We start from the raw sequence: 22,540 nt of genomic DNA, 5'->3' as shown, positions 1-22,540 counted from the left end.
TCAGCTGTCAAACTCCAGTGCAGTGGCGTCACCTTCCATCGCCACGCTGTTTTTCTCTCATTGGTCAGAAGTAGGGAAGAGGCGGGGATTAGTGTTTAGAACAAACCATTGTGTCGTATGTGGGGGTCCAAACTAAAAGTGTAAATAAAAGTTACGCTATAGGTGGGACAGTTTTGACGACATTTCATCAAGAAACAATAATTCAAAAGTATTTAAACATCTATCCCGTTTTGCTTTCTAGTATAAAAACTAGCATTTATTTTCAGTTAATACGCCAATGGTTTTTAACACACCCCTGTCAGTGAAAGAGGCGAGAGGCAGGGCGTCATGTGTGGTCAAGTTCCCCAGAGTCATCCAGCAAACCGGACACCGGTTGATTTATCTTATAAAATAAAAATAATAAACACTTATCTCACTGCAGGTTCCAGCCAGGTAAAGTATTATTTAAATATTGATGAGAGTAACACCTACGTCACTTCCGGGCGAAAATTACGGCCCGACCACTTTTTGGGGAAAACAACGCTGTCATTTGAATGGCAGTCAATACAAATTCTGAAGTTTTTGCCAATCCGATCAGAAATTTAAGAAAACCATGGATTTTTGGATCTTCAAAGAGCCCGATTACGATGGCCAGACAGGCAAACAATTACATTAAATAATTAGAAATCGACGATTGGGCTCGATATATGGTTGCACCGGCTGCACCGTCGATAGTTACGCCACTGCTCTCATCTATAGGCCTACTTACACACTGATATTAATAATTGGTTAATTATGGATGGAGGTTTCATTGGTTTTAGGTCTGACTTTCTTATATAATATGCGCATTGTATTTTATTTGTAATGTTATTATTTGGCTCGAAAATGGTGGAATGAGCTCCCCATTGACATCAGGACAGCAGATAGCTTACACACCTTCCGGCGCAGACTGAAAACTCATCCCTTTCGACTCCACTTCGAGCGATAGAACTATTAACAGAGCACTTATATACTAATAAAGGACTGGCTTACCTAAAGCCAGTTGAGTAGCACTTGAAATGTTTTTGCTCTATGAAACCTGATGTACTTTATGATTCTGTTTTCTTCAAGTTTGTATTTTGTTGGTCGAACGCACTTATTGTAAGTCGCTTTGGATAAAAGAGTCAGCTAAATGCAATGTAATGTATTTGCATAGTAGGCTACTCAATACTCAATGTGACAGCCTTATTTATAAAGTATACAAATAATACTGTTCGGACTGAGAGACTGTATAACGAGTTTATAAAAGGAAAATATCAAAAGACTCAATAAAGAATCATTATAAAAAAACGTACTGAAAAAATAATTTTATTTTGAAACCTTGCACCGGATGTTTGACTTATCACGCTTTCAGAATTGACGCTCAACTGCTTGACCGGAAACTAAACAAGGAATTCGGATTAAAACGATTTTACGTGTCATTCTCAGAGTCTCAAACCTCCTGGACACTTTTGGTGAACACAATCCCAGTAAGTAGCTTTTCATTGTCTTTATTCACTTTGCCACAGACTGAGGACAGGAGCATTTTGCTTACTTCTCTTGTTAACAGTCGGCTTGTCGTTTTAAAAGCTTTAAATCAAGTAATCAGTTAGCTTAGCTGAGCTAACATGGCTTAGTTTAAATCACTGTGAGTTCATTTGTGTTATTAAACAAGAGCACAGTTTGTATTTATCTCACAAATCTATAGTTAATATTAAGAATACCAGCGTCCATTCATAAATGATCACAATATTACAGTAGGGAAATCACTTTATCCCTGTGTGGCTAAAAAGGCTAATTTAGCTGCTGGTGATGAAAGTAATAGTTGTTTTGAACACCTGTATGTGGCTGTTTGGTTGATTAAATAAGACACTAACATAAGACTACAGCCAGACTTCCTTATGAATGAAGTCTTTATCTGTGGTGACAGTTCATTAGGAGACGGTGACGGTTCTTTATGTCATGGGACTTTTGAACGAGTCATTCATACCTGTCAAACACGCTAACCAAACCACCCTAAAGTGACGACGCTGAAGTTGGCTTCCGATTCAGAGCATCCGATTCGGCAGTTAAGGGGAAAGTTAAGGGACATTTAATTTACAGCGCTGAGCGAACAATCCTCCGTGTTTGAACCTCTTAAATCGCTGCATAGCCGATTTATTTGGACTGGATCATCCCAGAGAGTCTAAAGATTCTTTATAACCCAGTTTGAGATTTGTGAAACCTTTATTCTATTTGTGAAAATACAAAAAGTGAGATTTCAGTGCTTTTTTCACATGTAGACCACATTAGACCAGGTCCTGATCTAAAACCACTAGACCTACACTCATCAAATCTGGACTGGATTATCCCAGAGAGGCTAAAGATTCTTTTTAACCCAGTTTGAGATTTGTGAAACCTTTATTCTATTTGTGAAAAAATTAGGGCTGTCAGTCGATTAAAATATTTAATCGCAAATTAATCGCACATTTTTGATCTGTTCTAAATGTACCTTAGAGGAATATTTTTCAAGTTTTTAATACTCTTATCAACATATGAGTGGACAAATATGCTTTATGCACATGTTTATTATCATTTGAACAATGACAACAATTCTCATGAATATTAAACACAACAACCTCTGAACATTACAAATATTCGCCTCAATTCAACCTGGAACCTCTCATACAATAATACAATACAAAGTGTGTGTGTGTGTCTGTGCGTGTGTGTGTGTTTGTGTGATGGATCGTTGGAGCTATGTGCAACTCAAGGCATATGCTCGAACGGGAGCTGCCTGGACGCTGCGATCATGTTGCGCACTATCCGTGCTGAGTGTGCTGACTTTTCGTACATTGTCCCACTGTCTGGCTTCCTGCATAAAGTCAAGTGCTCGGCGCAGTTGTCGGCGAAATGTCACTCCTCTGTTTTCATTGAAACAGCTCCTTATATCCGTTAGCGCAGCTAGCTAGCACCAGATGCTAACAACAACAATACACGTAAGGTCTCTCCCGGTCCTCCCCATGGCCAGTCGGTGCCTGCCGGTGAGCGTGGAAGTGTGGTCTGCCACAAGCGGGCGGCAGGAGCGGGGCTGTCAGCATCAGCTTGTAGATGGTATTTTAAACTCGATGCGCTCTGAAACTACGGGGTGGCCGAGGACAAAAAATGCACATACGTTAATCGCGTTAAATTATGGCGTTAATTTTTTTTTGCGTTATTAACGCGTTAACTTGACAGCCCTAGAAAAAATACAAACAAGGGAGATTTTGCTGCTCTTTAACAAAAAATCTAGACCACATTAGACCAGGCCCTGATCTAAAACCACCATACCTAGACTCATCAAATCTGGACTGGATTATCCCAGAGGGTCTAAAGATTCTTTATAACCCAGTTTGAGATTTGTGAAACCTTAATTCTATTTGTGAAAATACAAAAAGTGAGATTTCAGTGCTTTTTTCACATGTAGACCACATTAGACCAGGTCCTGATCTAAAACCACTAGACCTAGACTAGACTAGGAGGAGCATACACTTATTTTTATTTATTTATTCATTTGTTTAACAGGGACAGTGCACATTAATTAACATTCCTGTCAATGTGCCAGAGTTAGCCAAGAGGCTATTTTTCATCTGTTGTCCCTGGACAGATTTTATAAGTGAACCTAAAACAAATTTCATTTAAACAAGTAAATACAATCAAATTAAAACATGCAACATACATTACTGGAATACTTAAATAAATAAAAAGACAGAACAATAAAACAAAACAAAAGAACATGTTGTGACGACCCCTCCCCCCTTCTGCCTGTCTGTGCTCCCTGCCTTGCTGTCCTCTGGCAGGTACTGGGAGTGTCGTCCTGTTTGTGCCCGCCCATCTAGAGGCGGAGCCTCAAGAAGGCATAAAGGCTTGCCCAGCTGGGAGGTTCATTTTCTGATCCTGATCCTGGCCTGCTGCAGCAACCTCAGCCTTCCACCTGTGTTTGTATTTTCACAAATAGAATAAAGGTTTCACAAATCTGAAACTGTGTTATAAAGAATCTTTAGACCCTCTGGAATAATCCAGTCCAGATTTGATGAGTGTAGGTCTAGTAGTTTTAGATCAGGACCTGGTCTAATGTGGTCTACATGTAAAAAAAGCACTGAAATCTCACTTTTTGTATTTTCACAAATAGAATAAAGGTTTCACAAATCTCAAACTGGGTTATAAAGAATCTTTAGACTCTCTGGGATAATCCAGTCCAAATAAATCGGCTATGCAGCGATTTAAGAGGTTCAAACACGGAGGATTGTTCGCTCAGCGCTGTAAATTAAATGTCCCTTAACTTTCCCCATAACTGCCGAATCGGATGCTCTGAATCGGAAGCCAACTTCAGCGTCGTCCTAAAGTGGGTAATGGTTTATGTTGCATGCATGATCGTATGCATGTAAAGCAGGGGTGTCCAAACGTATTTGGGTTGCCAACTCTCACGCATCTGGCGTGTGACACACGCTTTCACTCTCAATCTCACACTGCCCAAACTATTCTCACGCCAAAAACAAGAATACCGAAGACTAGAAACGGTTTTGAAAACTTTTGTCAGGTAGTGATCGTCTTTGATAATGTCTTCTGGCCAATCAGAATCAAGATAACGGCGTGGTGTTGTTCCAGGAAGTCCCGACGGAGAATACTTTTGCTGTAGTACATCTCTATATACATCGATACAACATTACGTGTTGATAGAAATCAACACGTAATGAAATAAGACCCCACGGTTTGATGATTGGTAGGTGCAGGGATGTGCACAGGTACGGGCTAATGTTGCCAGGGCAACGGCCCGTTTGGCCTTTTTGGCTGACCTGCCCCTCTGGGGAGAGCGAGAGTTTATTTTTATTTTTTCTGTTGTGGCCGAATCAACATGATCGAGGATCTCATTGTTTGACCTTAAGGGATATAGGCCTACACTGTGGCCATAAAGCAACTGCTCCATTATCTGTATCAAAAACTGTTTGCGCTCATCCTAATTTTCGGCCTTGATGTAACAACATTCATAATTAAGTCAAGGTAACACCCTTTTGACCCCGGTTACACTTTTCATTTGCCCTGTACGATGGACGCTTTAAGTGATGAAAGTGGGGGGTGTTGGCTTATCAGGCGCCCGCAGCTCACAGCCAAAGTGGGTGTGGGATCGAGCGAGAGAGATAAATGCTATTTATGTAAACAAATATTTCCAAGGCACTCTTTTATAATTATTGGGATAAACAGGTTTGAAATCATTTCAATGTATACTATAGGACAGAAAACCAAAAATATCGTTTAAAACTTGAGAGATACAAAAATATGCATAAATAAACGTTAACTAGGTAAAATAAGATATGAATGAACAACAAAAATAAAATAAGTTGCATTTATTTGCTATTGGTTATGTTCACATACTTATTTGATTATTAAAATGTAAACCAATCTTTTTCATATGGGTGTTTAGAGTTGTACCCCTAGGTCAAGTCTCTAGTAATGTGTGCTCAAAGTGCACCCGATTGAAGCATTTTACTTTAAATGTTCAAACATTTCTTCCTGGGGGGGCATACCCCCGGTCCCTCCTAGAGGATGTGACGTCCACACCCCAATTCAAACATATACCGAATACATTTGAAGCCTTTTTGATGTATATTACCAACATGTCAATACGTTTCTGTTTTTGTAGTATATTGGTCTTTTGTAGAGATTTTTCATTTATTCTTTATATATTCTATTTTGTATTCCTTGGGTACTTTTAGCTTTTCTATTGTACGATTGAAGTAAATGTGGGAAGCGTTTAACAACAGCCATTTACTTCAAAGATAGTTCGCAATGTTATTCTTATTTTTGTTAATCCTGGAAGAATGCCAGAAAAAAAGACATTTTCTTCAAGAATACAAAAAAACATGACATTAGTAATTGTGAAAACAAATTAAATAAGTTGTTAGGTTAAGTCAGGGCCGGTTTTTGGCATAGGCGACATAGGTGGTCGCCTAGGGTGCCAGATCTGGGGGGGGCGCTGCGCTGGCAGCTCTGGGAGGGAAAAAAACATTTTGACTGTTTGCGCTCATCCTAATTTTCGGCCTTGATGTAACAGCATTCATAATTAAGTCAAGGTAATACCCTTTTCACCCCGGTTACACTTTTCATTTGCCCTGTACGAGGGGCGCTGTAATTGATGAAAGTGGGGGGTGTTGGCTTATCAGGCGTCCGCAGCTCACAGCCAAAGTGGGTGTGGGATCGAGCAAGAGAGATAAATGCAATTTATGTAAACAAATATTTCCAAGGCACTCTTTTATAATTATTGGGGTAAACAGGTTTGAAATCATTTCAATGTATACTATAGGACAGAAAACCAAAAATATCGTTTAAAACTTGAGAGATACAAAAATATGCATAAATAAACGTTAACTAGGTAAAATAAGATATGAATGAACAACAAAAATAAAATAAGTTGCATTTATTTGCTATTGGTTATGTTCACATACTTATTTGATTATTAAAATGTAAACCAATCTTTTTCATATGGGTGTTTTACGGCCCGTCCACACAGCAGCGTGCGTTGAAAGCTTCACCATTCACTTTGAATGGGGTGACGTCACTTTGCTGGCGTGGCTCGCTGCAAAAGTTGAGCAATGTTCAAGTTTTGAAGCCACGGCAGAAGCGTCAGCCAATCGAATCATATGCCAGTACAAGCTCTAGCCAATCAAACCGCTGCTTGTATGTCAGGGGCGGGAGATTCATGTGGTCTCTAGTAATGTGTGCTCTAAGTGCACCAGATTGAAGCATTTTACTTTAAATGTTCAAACATTTCTTCCCGGGGGGGCATACCCCCGGACCCCCCTAGAGGATGTGATGTCCTCACCCCAATTAAAACATGTTCAAATAATACTGAATACATTTGAAGCCTTTGATGTATATGACTTATGTCAATACGTTTCTGTTTTTGTAGTGCATTGGTCTTTTGTAGACATTTTTCATTTATTTTTTATATATTCTATTGTGTATTCCTTGGATACTTTTATTTGTTCTACTGAACGATTTTCTGGCAGGGGGGGGCGCCAGCTAAAATCTTGCCTAGGGCAGCAAATTGGTTAGAACCGGCCCTGATGGTGTAGGAAACGGGCTCCGTGTTACAAGACGGGTCGGGGGTTTGGCGGTACCACTGCAGACTCTCTGCACACACACACACACACACCGCTGCAGACTCTCTGCACGAAGGAGCCACGGTGCTGCAGCTCCTGATCGGAGCAGAGACACACGTTCACTAAGCGGAAAAACGATATCCTGTCACAGAGATCTGCTATTTTAAATTTTAAAGTCAACACATATCGACCCTAAATAAAGTCTATATTAAGAACGAGAGATGTTTTGACATTATGGCTTAAACAAATGACAAATGAGCGAGGGCGATGACGTCAGAGCATCGTCCGAGCCCCGGACAGCCCTGGACAGCCCCGGCCCAATTTAACCCCTAGTTAGAGGCCCTATTTTATCAGTATGTCTGGACTGCACAGCAGTTACAATGGTCAAACTACATTAGAACAGAATTGTCCCCATTTTGTCTTTAATGGTTACTAACATTTAGAACAGAATTGTCCCCATTTTGTCTTTAATAGTTACTAACATTAGATATTTTAATGAGATATGGACCGCAAAAACAAAAAAGGCCCTTTTTCCAGTTTAGAGCAATAGCCCCTCCAAATGTCTGTGCACGTCCCTGGATAGGTGTGTGGGCTGTCTTTCATTTTGACACACAGAACAATGGGGCCTATCCACCCTTATCCACAATGTAAAGTAATTCACACAGCCTCTTCCCTCTTCTCTCTGTGAGGAGCAGCAGGTTCAGCTTTCAGAACAAAGTAACAAAAAACTAAAATGGCATTAATTTTTTTAATATGTCGTGTAGTAATAGATTTATTTATTTTTCTTCTCAAGAGAGTACCAGAATGTGTATTTTATGTTAGTAGCCTATTTCAAAACTAAAACAAAAAAAATCTCCTGGGGGAGAATCCCCCCAGACCCCCCTGCAGGGGTTGGGTTTTCAGCATGGCAACTCTTTCACCTGTGGGGAAATTGCAGGATTGGCTCCAGGTCGCCCTTTTTATTTACTACAAGACAAATGTGCCTTTTTATTTCATACAGTTCAATTTGGATTGAGACAGGGAAATAATCTAAACCTCACGCGTGGCGTTTCACTGTCAAGGGGAGCGGGTATGTAATTACATTGCAAATACTGACTTGAGCCCCACCACTGTATGGGGTTAGCCCTACCATAGATTACCCAACAAAAATACTCTCTCGCAACTGCCGACCCGTATTGCGCATGCTCAGATCTAAGAACCAGTAGAAATGATAAAAAAGTAAAAGTCTGCTGCTTATTGTTCTACTAGGCCAAAATAGAGTCAAAGAGTATGAGAGTGAGAGTGTGTTAATTAATATGTTTGGCAGTTTGGAGTAAGTCTGTAGATTTGTTTGTGTGGTGTGTGTGGTGTGGTGTGTGTGTGTGTGTGTGTGTGTGTGGTGTGTGTGTGTGTGTGTGTGTGTGTGTGTGTGTGTGTGTGTGGTGTGTGTGTGTGTGTGATGTGTGTGTGTGTGTGTGTGTGTGTGTGTGTGGTGTGTTGTGTGTGTGTGTGTGTGTGTGTGTGTGTGTGTGTGTGTGTGTGTGTGTGTGTGTGTGTGTGTGTGTGTGTGTGTGTGTGTGTGGTGTGTGTGTGTGTGTGTGTGTGTGTGTGTGTGTGTGTGTGTGTGTGGTGTGTGTGTGTGGTGTGTGTGTGTGTGCTGTGTGTGTGTGTGGTGTGTGTGTGTGTGTGTGTGTGTGTGTGTGTGTGTGTGTGTGTGTGTGTGTGTGTGTGTGTGTGTGTGTGTGTGTGTGTGTGTGTGTGTGTGTGTGTGTGTGTGTGTGTGTGTGTGTGTGTGTGTGTGTGTGTGTGTGTGTGTGTGTGTGTGTGTGTGTGTGTGTGTGTGTGTGTGTGTCATATATAGCTCTCACGATAATTAATTTTGTTGGATACATTTTCTCGGAAATTATTGCGATAAACGATAATATTGCCAGCACCGTTGTATGACCATTTTAGACCACTGACATAATGATAATATATAATAATAATTCAAGTACATCCTTTCAAACTGCTAGTCACATCCTCATGTAAATGGCAATTTATCGAGTTCATTTTTATTTATCGTACGATAAGTCAATTAATTGCTTATCGCGACAGGCACATAATAAAACAGTGGAAACAAACATGTGTTTGACTTTCATTAGTGAATGAAACTATGTGCCTTTTATAGTCTGTGTCCAATATTGAGTATTTGTATATATTGTATATATATCCTATATATAGGCTATGCTAAGGTCTTGCTGCTGACACGATAGCAGTCATTTCGTGCGCATATGTGTAATTAAACCCATGATATCAAAATCTCACTCCAGCCAGGTACCCAAAGTTGGCAACCCTGGTTTCACCAAGGGCCACATACAGACAAATATACGAAAGTCTGGGCCCCTCACTAGAGCTGAGGTATATTGCCTCACAAGTTAAGTTATGAGTTAGCTAAATCAATCAAATATAGGTACATTATGCTTGATACTTGAATATGCTTTAAGAAACAAACAGGCTACATCACAGCTTTCCGTAGGGTTTCATTTATTATGTTTGAAAAAGTATTAGCAGCTCATGTCTTAAAACAGAAGCCTCATATTGCTTAACATAAGGGGAAATAGGAAGGGTATATTTCAAGCTTACTATGTTAATAAGTCATTGGGCTTTTTTATCAACCTTTTTTATTGACTGAATTTATTTGAAAAGTGAGCTTATTAACACATATCTATTTAATAAGTGCAACATAAGACAAGCACAAGTTTCATGTGTGGGACATATTCCATTATACTGTAGAATTTGCAACTAGTCTTTTCAAAATGGACAACGGGCCACAGTTGGTCCCCGGGCCGTAGTTTGGACACCCCTGATGTAAAGGGTATTCTGGCTGAAAAAGGTGCAAATATGTCATCTCAGTATCCCCTCTCTTAGGCCAGACTTTGAACGCGTCTTTTCATGAACTTACTGATGGGTTCCAGACCAGAGGACAACTCTGAATAAATGAGTGAAGAAAGACAACACTAATGCACCATAGGGGGGCTGCATGTGTCGCCCTGCTACAAGCACAGAGTGATAAAGCCATTCGAGGATTCCAATGGAAAACAGTGTATCTGGGAGCATACTCTGTTGGGAGACCCTTACTAAAGTCTGTTATCACAGTGAGTCAATGTAGCCCCACCTAGCTCCACTGTGTCAACATGTCTTATTGACTTTGAGCAACAGTTAGTTGTCAACTGACTTTTTTGCTGTTCTGAAGGTATTTCTGAAATAGAAGAAAAAGATGTTTCAAACTATCAGAGTGAACATGTTGCATCTGTTGCACAATACAAGCCGTTCCACCCTGACATGACCCATGCTCTGTTTGTAAAACACAAACAAAATATGACCTTTTTCTCCTAAATTGGGAGTAAAATTGAATTCTGAGTGGCATTAAAACATCTTAAATATAAACTGTAGAAAACATGTATAATGACCAAGTGGGTAGGGGAACATAATAAAGCAGCTAGAACAGTATGTTCAATTCAGAAAAGTACAGTACTGTATTGCAGCCTTTACAACAACGGTCTAATATCACGATATCGATGGATAACCATTTACTCCTCTCCTCTGTCCTCCTCAGGCTGGTTGCTGTGCGTTGATGAGCTGTGGTCACCTTGGTAGCTGTTGCTAACGGCAGAAGCATGAAGGCTTTGATCCTGGTCGGAGGTTACGGGACGCGACTGAGACCGCTCACCCTCAGCGTCCCAAAACCTCTGGTGGACTTCTGCAACAAACCAATCCTGCTGCACCAGCTGGAGGCATTGGTGAAGGTGAGGAGGAAGAGGAGGAGGAGGACTTCTTATTTGTTGACCTCCATACTTTTAGATGAATTATAACCCAGCCCTAATTAAACATAAATACCTTTTAGAAAAAAAGCTTATGTTATTGTGTTGGCTGGACTCCATCTTATAATCATTTTGTTGCTGATGTGTTGTGTGTGTGTAGGCGGGGGTGGACCATGTGATTCTGGCGGTGAGCTACATGTCGGAGCTGCTGGAGAGAGAGATGAGAGTCCAGGAGGAGAGAGTACGTCCCTTTTCTGTCTCTGAATTAGAATGAAAGGAAAGGATACAGAAATGCTCATTGTTCTCCATCTACAGAATCCTGAATGTTTTTTTGTTTTCTCTTCAGCTTGGGATTCGTATCTCTCTGTCTCATGAGAAGGAGCCTCTGGGCACAGGTGAGTTCCTCCTCTCTGCAGACAGGAAACTGTCGATGCAACACAGCAAAGTGCATTGTAAAAGTGTCCAGTGATTTGAAACGGTGCAAGTCTGCAGAAGCTGTTATATCTGCATCATACAAAGATTTGTTCTGAAGTCAGCGGTAAACGATACTAAGCTGCAATATCTCTTAGCACAATACTTACCTCAGAATTGTATTTCTACACATATTTTGCCTTTAAAAGAAAATACTGGGGTCCTGTGATTTGGATATTACACTAGTCAACATTGCAATATCCATTACATTTGGGATTCATTGTGCACACTTAACTAACTTCTTCAACCTGAATAATATTTCAATTGTTTTGTATCCAAGTGACCGATGGGAAGGCTGGGCATTAAGCTTTGCTGCTTTCAGACACTAGGTTTCCACTTGATGTAGTGTAAGATCCATTGTAGTGGCCAAAATCATAGAAAAGTCAAACAGAAAATGAACTGCCGTCAAGGCACCAGATAGCGAATCTTACGCAGGGGGAAAATGATCCAAGTCCAGGCAAGAGTCGTTTTGTTCCATTTATTTCCACGTTCCAATATTCACCAAACAAAAGTACAATGACAAGGGTTTCTTATTTCCTTTCCTGAAACCTTTCCTATGGCTTTCTTTGTTTAATCCTGCTCGAATCACCCTGGTAAAAAAACATGTCTACTAGTGCTCTGCTCACCACCACCCGTCTCCAATATATACAATTGCACCAGGTGCCCAAATCACACAATTCAACCGCGAAAACGTCACTAAATTGTATAAAAATGAGAAATGAACACGTGTGTGTCTGTTTTCAGCCGGCCCCCTGGCGTTGGCTCGAGAGCTTCTGAACATCGACAACGAGCCGTTCTTCGTCCTGAACTCAGACGTTATCTGTGACTTTCCGTTCAAAGACCTGCTGCAGTTCCACAGCAACCACGGCAAGGAGGGGACCATCGTGGTGAGTTACCACTGCTCAAAGGGTTTTTCAGACTCCATCCAGACTACAGGTTGATCAGTCAGTTTAGCTCTTTTTAGATGAAAGTTGACGATATGTGGTAAAACTTCAGTACGAAACATTTACGATAAGATATACTTTATTGTCCCCGTAAGGACATTTGTTCTGGACTCCGTCCTGCAGTTCTGCATACATGTACATATACAAACATAGTGGACATTAAGAGACGTACACATATCATCAGTCATACACCGTTTGAATAAACACAACACACAGACGCACATACTGACAATGGCCACCTACAGTAGTGAGGGAGACAAAAGACAATGGAGGATACTTTTATCCAGACTTATAATCAAAGAGTATATGGACAATTACAACGTCTTATTGTTGTGTTCATCATATCATATTTATTCCTAAAAAAAAAATTGGAATGACATTTTGGAATGATGAATGATATAAGTGGCAACTTGAAAAAAAGTTGACTTCTTAAATTCAAAAGAGAAAAAGGTAAACATTTAATTAAATGACTTGTTGGTTAAATGTTTTACTGCCATCTAGTGGAATAATTCCGTACTGGGCGTTTCAGTAACTGAATTCAACACAGACGAACAGATATAAAGACTTCATTTCAGGGCATTTTAATAGAATGTGGTTTGTTTTCGCACAGATATCAAACAGACATTTTCAAGACATTACATGTAAGATACTGTGTTTTCCCAGTACAGTTGACGTGGTTTGTTTTTAAATGTGAAAAGTTCTACATTAAATTCATTTGAATGGTGGTTGATTCTAAGCTTAAATTGAATTGGGAACCTGTTTTGTGAAGTTTGTTTATGAATCAGTCTTGGCTCTGTGTGTGTAGGTGACGCGGGTGGAGGAGCCCTCTAAGTACGGCGTGGTGGTGTTTGAGGCGGACAGCGGCAGGATACACCGCTTTGTGGAGAAACCACAGGTCTTCGTCTCCAACAAGATCAACGCTGGCATCTACATCTTCAATCCCATCATGCTCAGCAGGATCCAGGTGACACACACACACACACACAAATACAAAAACAGGTGTGTTTGCACTGTGATTTTAACCTTACAATATTTCTACGTATTGATACGTTGATCTGGCATTTAATTATGTGTGTGTGTGTGTGTGCAGCTAAGACCAACATCTATAGAGAAAGAGATATTTCCTGTCATGGCAGAGGAGGGGCAGCTGTACACGATGGAGCTACAAGGTAACTACTACAGCACAAATCTTATATGCAATATTATCTAAACCAGTGGTTCTCAACTGGTCAGGCCTCGGGACCCACTTTTTACTTGGTCAATACATCGCGACCCAACATTTTGAAGCACTCAAATCTATTCAACAAAAAACGTGCTGTAATATATATATACGCTTTTCAGCATACAATATTAATAAAAGTGAAGTACAGTGCAAATATCCCTTATATCCCTTCACAGAACTAAAGTATGCTTTTAAAAAAGGTTTAATGAGATGATGGAATCAAAGCTGAACTATATAAAAAGGCACACATGCTGAAAACCCAACCCCAGCAGGGGGGTCTGGGGGGATTCTCCCCCACGAGATTTTTAGAAATACTAACATAACTATGCATTCTGGTACACTCTGAGAAGAAAATAAATAAATCTATTACTACGCGACATATTAATAATATGTTATGCCATTGTTTGTTTTTCACTTTGTTCTGACATCTTGCTGCGAGAAGAGTAAAGAGGAGATAGTCTGTGTGACTTACTTTAAATTGTGGGTAAGGGTAGATAGCTCCCATTGTTCTGTGACCTGTCAATCATCAAACCGGGGGTCATATTTCATTATGTGTTCATTTTTATCTGAAGTTGTACCCATGGATGTATAAAGAAGAGTTCTACCGCTAAATTATTCTCCGTGGGGACTTCCGGCAACAATCTTGATTCTGATTGGCCAGAAGACTCGAAAAAAACATCAGCAAAGATATTTTATTGAGAAGATGATCACTATGTGACAGAAGTTTTCAAAACCGTTTATGGTCTCCGGTACTTCCAGTCCAACGCCGACTGCTTGCACAGCGTTAGAAAATCGGGCCTTCAAAATAAAAGTTTGACTTTTTCCCCAAAAAATAAATTCCAATTTTTTTTTCTTCACTCACACATCAGCGACCCACTCGAAACGGGTCCGTGACCCACTTTTGGGTCGCGACCCACCAGTTGAGAACCACTGATCTAAACGATCATTAATATTTATTTTAATCATGGCTGCATCCAACAAACATTTTCTTTATCAGTTAACTTTTCTAACAGATGACACTTTTACATAAAAAAAGTTGCATACAATGTCGAAAGATATTGAAATGGGATCTCTTCAAAGTCTTGATTTGTCCCTCAACATTTGAAAAGGCAAAATCTTCACATCGTGATCATATATAACGGAGAAACCAGACAGTTTGATCGAGGATCATTATTTATTGTTTTATTGTCATCTGAAACGGAGCCAGATTTAAATTTATTGTTTTATACATAACATTTATTTATAAGTAGGTTTAAGGATTGTTCTTAGTTTTATAACGGTGCATATAAGAGCACAAAGATATTTATATAAGATAAACTATTGTTTAACCCTTAAAACAAATTAAATATGAATGCACAATAAATTATAAAATAGAAATGTCAAATTACTGAAAATAAATAAGTGCAGTAAATCAGAAATCAAATTGATGTTATTTCTGTAAGAAAGTACTTTAACATGTTACTGTGGGAGGTTGACCTGTGTGCTCCCTCCGGCCTCACAGCTCACTGCTCTGCCAGACGTAAGTGTTTGGGCTTTTCCTCACACCCAAATTCACGTAGTCTGTGGAGAGGAAACGCTTGTGGAGAAGCACCGATTCTCACCAAACATCAGGAACACAATGTGGGGATCAACACTGCTCTCTGGTTATTATTCAATCTTGGATCCTGTAGTCGTGTTTAGATGCATATATAATTGATCAGAATCTGTGGAAGGAATCTGGAATCGGTGCTTCTCCATACTTTATCCTTCTCTTTATCGACCAGCCTCCTTCCATGCTGTAGTCTGTGTCGCTGGCAGGTTGTAGTGGCTTTGTTTCTCTCAGGAAGCTTCATGAATCTGTGGAAAATTCAATTCAAGTTCAATTCTCCCAAAGTGTCCTTGGGAAAGACACTAAACTGGAAATTGTGAATGAGATCAGATGAAGAGCAGCTTGGTATGTGTAAATGTAGGCATGTAGTGCAAACAGGCGCTATAGATGCAAGTCCATTTACCAAAATTAGGGCAATATATTGATATAATATCGATATCGTGATATTGTAATATCTTTACATCGCATTTAATTCCCTGGTTTTAAAAGCTGCATTAGATTAAAGTAGAATTACATTTTCTTTTTTAATGTTTTGTTATTATTATCTATCAATCTATTTAATTGTGTACATATTTGTTTTTGAAAGAACCAAAAGTCAACCCTACTATATGGCGGAATATCAATATTGAGATATTTTGTCCAAAAATATGATTTTCTTCATATTTCCCAGCCCTAACCAAAAGCTGTCGCTGTTTGCTGTTGTTCATGTAACCATAGAAACATCACCTTGTTGCAATGGTTACTAACTGCTCTGTCTGTAGGTTTCTGGATGGACATCGGTCAGCCTAAAGACTTCCTCACAGGGATGTGTATGTACCTTCAGTCGCTACGGCAACAAGCTCCTGAGAGGCTACGCACGGGTCCCGGTTTCCTTGGCAACGTTCTTGTGGTGAGTTCTGCTGATGGCCGCCACATGATGTCAAATAAACACGGTTATAATTAGTGGTGCAGGAATGAGTCCTAGAGATCGGAAATAAGTTTTGCTAAAATGCATGAAATATGGTCTGTGGTTAACTCAAGCTGAAGAGATGACAACCCTTTGTTCTACAACATAGGTATGTTATAAGCATGTTGTATGTTTCACTGTTGGAGGAGTCTTGGTCTTCAGATGTACATTGCATCACTAGGCTGTAGCTGTTGTGCTCATGACTTTTAAGACAGTGAATCTTTGACTCCAGGACCCCACAGCGCAGATCGGGGAGAACTGCACCATCGGGCCGAACGTCACCATCGGTGCGGGGGTGGTGGTGGAGGACGGCGTGAGGATAAAGCGCTGCACGGTGATGAAGGGGGCGCGGGTCCGATCTCACTCCTGGCTGGAGAGCTGCATCGTTGGGTGGAGCTCCTCTGTGGGCCAGTGGGTGAGTACAGGACCGAGACCATAGGGAATTATATTATTACAAGTTATAGAAAGTTTAAAAACCTTTTTTAAGGTAATTTCATCTTTAACTGTGTTCATTGTGCAGACATTAAGAAATCATAAAGAACAACACTTCAGAATCAGACACAGGTTTATTACCAGGTGGGTTGACACGTACGAGGAATTTGACTAGGTGCATACATAAAAGTAAAACAACAATTAAAACATAGATAGAGAACTAGAAAAATAATAAAATATAAATATAACAGTATTTACATTGCAATGTAAAGGAATAAAATATGGAATAAAACAAAAAAGTAATAAGAAAAGAAAACAGATATTGTTGTACTCTTGTGTGCATTAATGTAATGCACACAAGAGTCTATGATGTGGCTGATGTTATGTGTCAGTGGGGGGGGGCGGGCGGGCCTTATTGATGAGTCCGGTAGCGGAGGGGAAGAAACCATCGGGAACCGATGAGTCAAAAAGTATTCTTAGAAAGTACAAAAAAATGGCAATACAAATGTAGCTGTTTTTGAAGTTTAGTTAACAGTAGATTTCAGAAGTCACATTTAAAGAGGCCCTATTTTTGCCTTTGGGGGTTTTCCCTTTCCTGTTTCCTTCACAGGAAAGGGCTTTCTGAACATTAAAGCATGGAGACATCAAACATGTTACAGTAGAAGCAAGAAATATGAACCTGAAAATGAGCAAAATATGTCCTCTTTAATCATTGTTTTCCATTTAGTAATGTAAAAGTCACCAAATCGGCAGGTCCGGACAAACTTCCTCCTCATTTTCTTAAATTAGCTGCAGACTTTATAGCTGAGCCGCTTACTTATCTTTTTAATTTATCTCTTTCCAACGATGAGATTCCTAACATATGGACATCTGCATATGTTCTTCCTTTACTGAAAGGAGGGGATCCCTCATCTGTTAATAATTATAGGCCAATTTCAAAATGATGTGTTGTAGCGAAGGTCCTTGAAAGGCTTCTCAGTGAACAACTTAAATTATTCTTGGACACAAATGATATTTTGTCAGAGCACCAATCCGGTTTTAGAAAACAACACAGCACAACAACTGCTGCTGGTTTTTAAATTATTTATCAGCGAGAACCCAATGTGTCCAATTTTCTGGGTCCTCTTCTTCCTTCCTCCCGATAGCAAAGGGTGTGCCACAAGGTTCCATATTAGGACCCATTCTTTTTTACCATATATGTAAATAATCTATATAATAATTTAGCAAATGCTTCTTACCATTTTGATGCAGATGATACTGTTATTTATTGTTCCTCCGCTTCTATAGAGCAAAGTCTAGATTTCCTCCAGTCTGCCTTTGATGTCATACAAACCCATTTATATCAACTAAAGTTGGTATTAAATGAAGAAAAATCCAAAGTGATGATATTTTCGAATGGCAAAAAGTTACCATCTATTCTACCCAAGATTTGTGCTGCTCAAGGGACTGACATTGAGAGGGTCACTACTTACACATATCTGGGATTTCTTATTGAACAGAACTTGTCTTTCAAGTTACACACGGAAAATGTTGTTTCAAAGCTAAAACTAAAATTAGGTTTCTTTTACAGGAATAAATCCTGTTTCTCTTTTCAGACAAGGAAACATTTGATATCTGCAACGTTTTTACCTGTATTAGATTATGGTGATCTGCTATACATGAATGCCTCCGACCAGTGCCTAAAGAGCTTGGATACATTTGCACATATATGTGTCAAAGAGAAAGTCTATATGGCCTGCGCTCCCAAGATTTGATTCAGATGCTGGTTCCTACAGTGAGAACAAAACTGGGTAAAACAGCTTTTGAATATGCTGCCCCCACAGCTTGGAACAATGTACAGAAGGAGCTGAAACTCTCAGATGTAATCACTATTGGGGAATTCAGGTCCATCTTAAAGGACAGGGAACACGACACCATTGGTAGATGTGAGTGCTCGTTTATCCTAAAATCGATTTAAATGTTGCCAGATTTGAATGATTTTTAATAGTTTGTTTTACTTCGCATATTGACTGGCTAATGTGCCATTTTATTTGTGTTTTACAGCTGTATTTGTCTGCCTGTCACGTCTGTGTTTTATCTGTAACTTCGTACATGCTGCCCCTCTTGGCCAGGTCACTCTTGGAAAAGAGATTTTAATCTCAATGAGTCTTTTACCTGGTTAAATAAAGGATATATATATATGTTTACTTAGTAAGAAGCCGTGTAATAAACAGGATACTATGCAGCAAGTGGGTCATCATAGGAAAAGTAACTTTGCATGGAATAATGACCGCTTTGTATTTAGATATGAATATATATTTAAGCAACAGCTCACGACAGGCCGTGGTATATATGTATATTATATCACAGCTAAGGGCTGTGGTTCAGCCCAACTGTATACAGTTTTTCTCAGACGCGGAGGGATACTGACTTGTTGTGAAAAGTAACTACAATTCTACCCGTGATATACGCTCATTATATCACGGCTAAGAACCAATCAGATTGCTTGATTTGACTTGTCCGTTTTATAAATATATTTATAAAACGGACACGTCAAATAAAAAATGTATTAACAGAAATCATTCTCAATCTCTTCTCATTATGGATATGTAGATATTTGATATTGCTTGTGAAAATATTTCTCTTTATTTTTTAGTAATCTTTCTATTTTTGATCCTTCTCTTACAAATGATTTCCCTATACTGTGTTTAGGTTTGCAGCACTGTGCACACAAACAAGTTCATTGTTTCTGTGAACCTACATGGCAATAAACCTGATTCTGATGTTATCGGAGGTTAAATGACTTCTGGGTAATTCTGTGTCGTCAGGTTCGTATGGAGAACGTGACGGTGCTGGGGGAGGATGTGATCGTGAACGACGAGCTTTACCTGAACGGTGCCAACGTGCTGCCTCACAAATCCATCAACGAGTCGGTCCCAGAGCCGCGGATCATCATGTAGCGGCAGGAGGAAGGGAAGACCAGCGCCTCTCTTTTTATACGAACTCGACTGACACCCAAACTGTGCCAGAGAGAAGGACGAGGGTGGAGGAAAGAAGAAGAAAGAGGAGGCAAAGGGGAAGAAGGTGTTTTTTCCCCCCCGTTCTGTTTATAATTTGGACTATTTTTAGCCCTGCTTGGCTGCACCGTCCATCAATAAGAAACAATGGCGTACGCACGATCTTGGACGATAATGTCCTGAATGTTGCCGAGGTTAAAGGTCTTGCGTGAGCACTGCTATAGAGAGCGGGAAATTCACACCAAACGCAGAGCGACATTTCAGTGGTCTGTTTATTACAATGGTACGAACCCAAAATAAAATATATTTACTTATGGCTAAACTGCAATAAAAAGATCCAAAGGTTACTGAAGTAATTCGATCATGACGCCGAACAAATCCACTCAAATCTTGTCTCTGCATTATATTTGTAAGCAATCGAACCACAGGAAACATTAGCTCTGCGTTTGATGTGGACGCTCCATTAGAGTTATGGGGCTGATATGTTTCTGTCAGAAGGTGGAGGGACTACTGTGAAGTGTATTCGGGGGGGGGGGGGTTAGTGAGCGATATGAACATTGCTGTTTTAGATTCACTCTGCATTAACATGTCCTGGGTGAACAGGCAATGAAGGATCACACTAAATGTGTCTCTGCTGTTGCAGCGACTGGAATCCTAACTGACATTGAGATTTCTAAATGCAGTATAAGTTATAGTTGATCAATTATTATAGTCTTTTTTTAAACTGGGTTATATGAGGTACCGATCCATAGTCAGTGTAACACCTACAGTACATGGCAGTAGCAGTTTGGAGAAACAAACACAACAGAGGAAAAAACAAGAGGCCTTCTTAAATAAAATCTATATCAGTTTTAAGTGAATGCTTAAAAATAATATTTTCAAAGCTTACATTTTCTGTCAGGGAACTGAAGCTGCAACCAGTCTCCAATCTGTACCTTGCAGGACATGGTAGCTGCAGGCCTGCTGCTGCTTCAATAGTTGAGTTTGTTGTTTTAAAATCAACCCTATCACATACCTACAGTACGTTGCATAATAACACAATGCTCTTGCTTTCTGTCAGCTAGGGTTGTAACGGCATAAGATTTTGAAAGTATAATATAGTCAAATATTACAGTATCTTATTCAAATGAGTTTTCTTATTATTTACAGTGACCCTTTAAAGAATAGGACCCGAATTACAGTATAAACCTGATACAAAAAAACATACCTCTGTTATGATGGATGAATTGTAAAGGCCTTTTTGCTGCATTCTGTTCATATACAGATGCTGTATGACTAACATGAATTAGTTCCTAATTTAACTAAAGCATGTAAGTGTACATTGTAGGAGCAAACACAATAGTGGTGGCTTAAAGCCCACCTCTGCTCCGCGCCGTCCTTTAGATGAGCCTGGTCAGATTTAATAAAAGAAGGAGTTTAAAACACCGGCATAAAAGTTATAACAATAATCTGATTTTAATACAGTAAAAAACACCAATACAAGTTTACAGAGTACTCCGGACTCCCAGTTCTACTGCTGTGCGATACAGGTATCGGGACCAGCCAGTCAGAAACAGGGGGCATTTTGCATGAAGAAACAACAGTATATATGGATATGTTTTGAGGTGTAGAATCACTTCTTATCTTCCACCGGACCCAACTCCTTTAATTTCCCAGGGAAGGTTTCACACAAGCTATTCTTTTAAAACAATCAAACATTATACACAGATATATTGGTGCTTGGGATTATTCCCAGAAAGAACCTTGAAAAAGAACGTGTGTGTGTGTTAGTGAGGGGAAGTGTGTGTGTGTGTGTGTGGTGTGTGTGTGTGTGTGTGTGTGTGTGTGTGTGTGTGTGTGTGTGTGCTGATAAGCGGAGGCGTATGTGTGTGTGTTGCTGATATCTGGGTTAAGGAGTTTATGTGTGTGTGCTGCATGGAGACAGGAGGTGTGTGTCAGGGTCTCTGGGTCATGGAGTGTAAGTAAGAAGGTTTATATATATATATATATATATAGGATTACTTTAAACAGTCCCAAATAATACATGTTCACTTCAATACAGTTCAAGATAATACCTGTTTACTTTAATACAGTTTAGAACAATATCTGGGTGCTTTAACATGCAAGCACTATTTTAGCATGTTCAATTCATAAATGAAAATGACATCAGCTTAATAATGTCCTAATGTGAACACATTGTGTATGTGTGTACCTTTTACTCACACACCTAAACGTAATTTCTTTTCAACACTGTCTATAAACAAATGTACACAATTTGATAAGTTGGTCAACTTTAATACCAAGATACCTTTATATACCCTTACAACCCTAGTGTCATCCTTGTTGTAAAAACTAGATTTTAACATTCAACAAGGACAAATCCATGTATCCCTGATATTCAAATAACTGGTTAAAGGTTTCTGAAGATCATCGTCACAACAGGCGGCCATGTTTGTGTCTTAAAGTCTCTCATTTGATCCTGAACACTGTCAGATCTGATCCCTGAACAGATTGCAGTTCTTTCAAGTTGTCTTTCTGTTTTTCTGTAGTGATGAACAGTTTAGGACACTGACCATGTAAAGACTTGAGTCTGAATGAATGAAGTAAACTCTTGTAATGAAATATTTTTTAAAGGAAATAATATAATCTGCTGATCACATCTCGTGTCATCCCTACCTTTCATTTTGTGTTAGTTTGACTAGTTTGAATTAGTATTCATTCTTATGCAAACAGTTGTTGTCCGTTGCTTTTTTATTATTCTTTTTTTATGACAAAAAAATACCATGTCAAAATGCAAGAAAAACAATAGCAGCACTTTTAGAACCAATACTGATAATACAAATATGAAGAATATGTAGGTGGAATGATGTGTAACATAAAGAGGTTATTTTTAAAGAGTGCATATGAACTCTGTCACAATATGAATACCTATATTATTTAAAAATAATTATAATGCTAATCAATGTAGTTAACTTTGTTAATTGTGAAGACACCATTAAGCAAAAAGTAAGTTGCATACTTAAAAATGTATATATGCAGACTAAAACACACACACACGTACACTACAT

General features: G+C 39.4%; 1 protein-coding gene across 1 annotated transcript; it reads left to right on the top strand.

Annotated features, from left to right (window-relative positions):
- The first annotated feature begins 1,335 nt into the window (after positions 1-1,335).
- On the top strand, positions 1,336-20,353 carry gmppb (GDP-mannose pyrophosphorylase B). The gene is made up of 10 exons (XM_034209801.1): positions 1,336-1,487; positions 10,690-10,879; positions 11,055-11,135; positions 11,241-11,289; positions 12,110-12,252; positions 13,115-13,273; positions 13,400-13,478; positions 15,881-16,008; positions 16,298-16,480; positions 19,305-20,353. Exons 2-10 carry the CDS (start codon positions 10,751-10,753, stop codon positions 19,434-19,436), a joined length of 1,083 nt encoding a protein of 360 aa, XP_034065692.1. The 5' UTR covers positions 1,336-1,487; positions 10,690-10,750; the 3' UTR covers positions 19,437-20,353.
- The last annotated feature ends 2,187 nt before the right edge of the window (positions 20,354-22,540 follow it).

This window comes from Gymnodraco acuticeps, unplaced genomic scaffold (assembly GCF_902827175.1).
Source record: "Gymnodraco acuticeps unplaced genomic scaffold, fGymAcu1.1, whole genome shotgun sequence".
Taxonomy (NCBI): Eukaryota; Metazoa; Chordata; class Actinopteri; order Perciformes; family Bathydraconidae; genus Gymnodraco; species Gymnodraco acuticeps.
Note: the sequence above shows the minus strand (reverse complement) of the source record. Positions and strands in the feature narration are given on the sequence as shown.

Coding starts and splice junctions, on each gene's coding strand:
- gmppb (XM_034209801.1), top strand. CDS start 10,751: ATGAAGGCTTTGATCCTGGTCGGAGGTTACGGGACGCGACTGAGACCG. Junction 11,290..12,109: donor GAAGGAGCCTCTGGGCACAG/GTGAGTTCCTCC, acceptor GTCTGTTTTCAG/CCGGCCCCCTGGCGTTGGCT. Junction 13,274..13,399: donor TCATGCTCAGCAGGATCCAG/GTGACACACACA, acceptor GTGTGTGTGCAG/CTAAGACCAACATCTATAGA.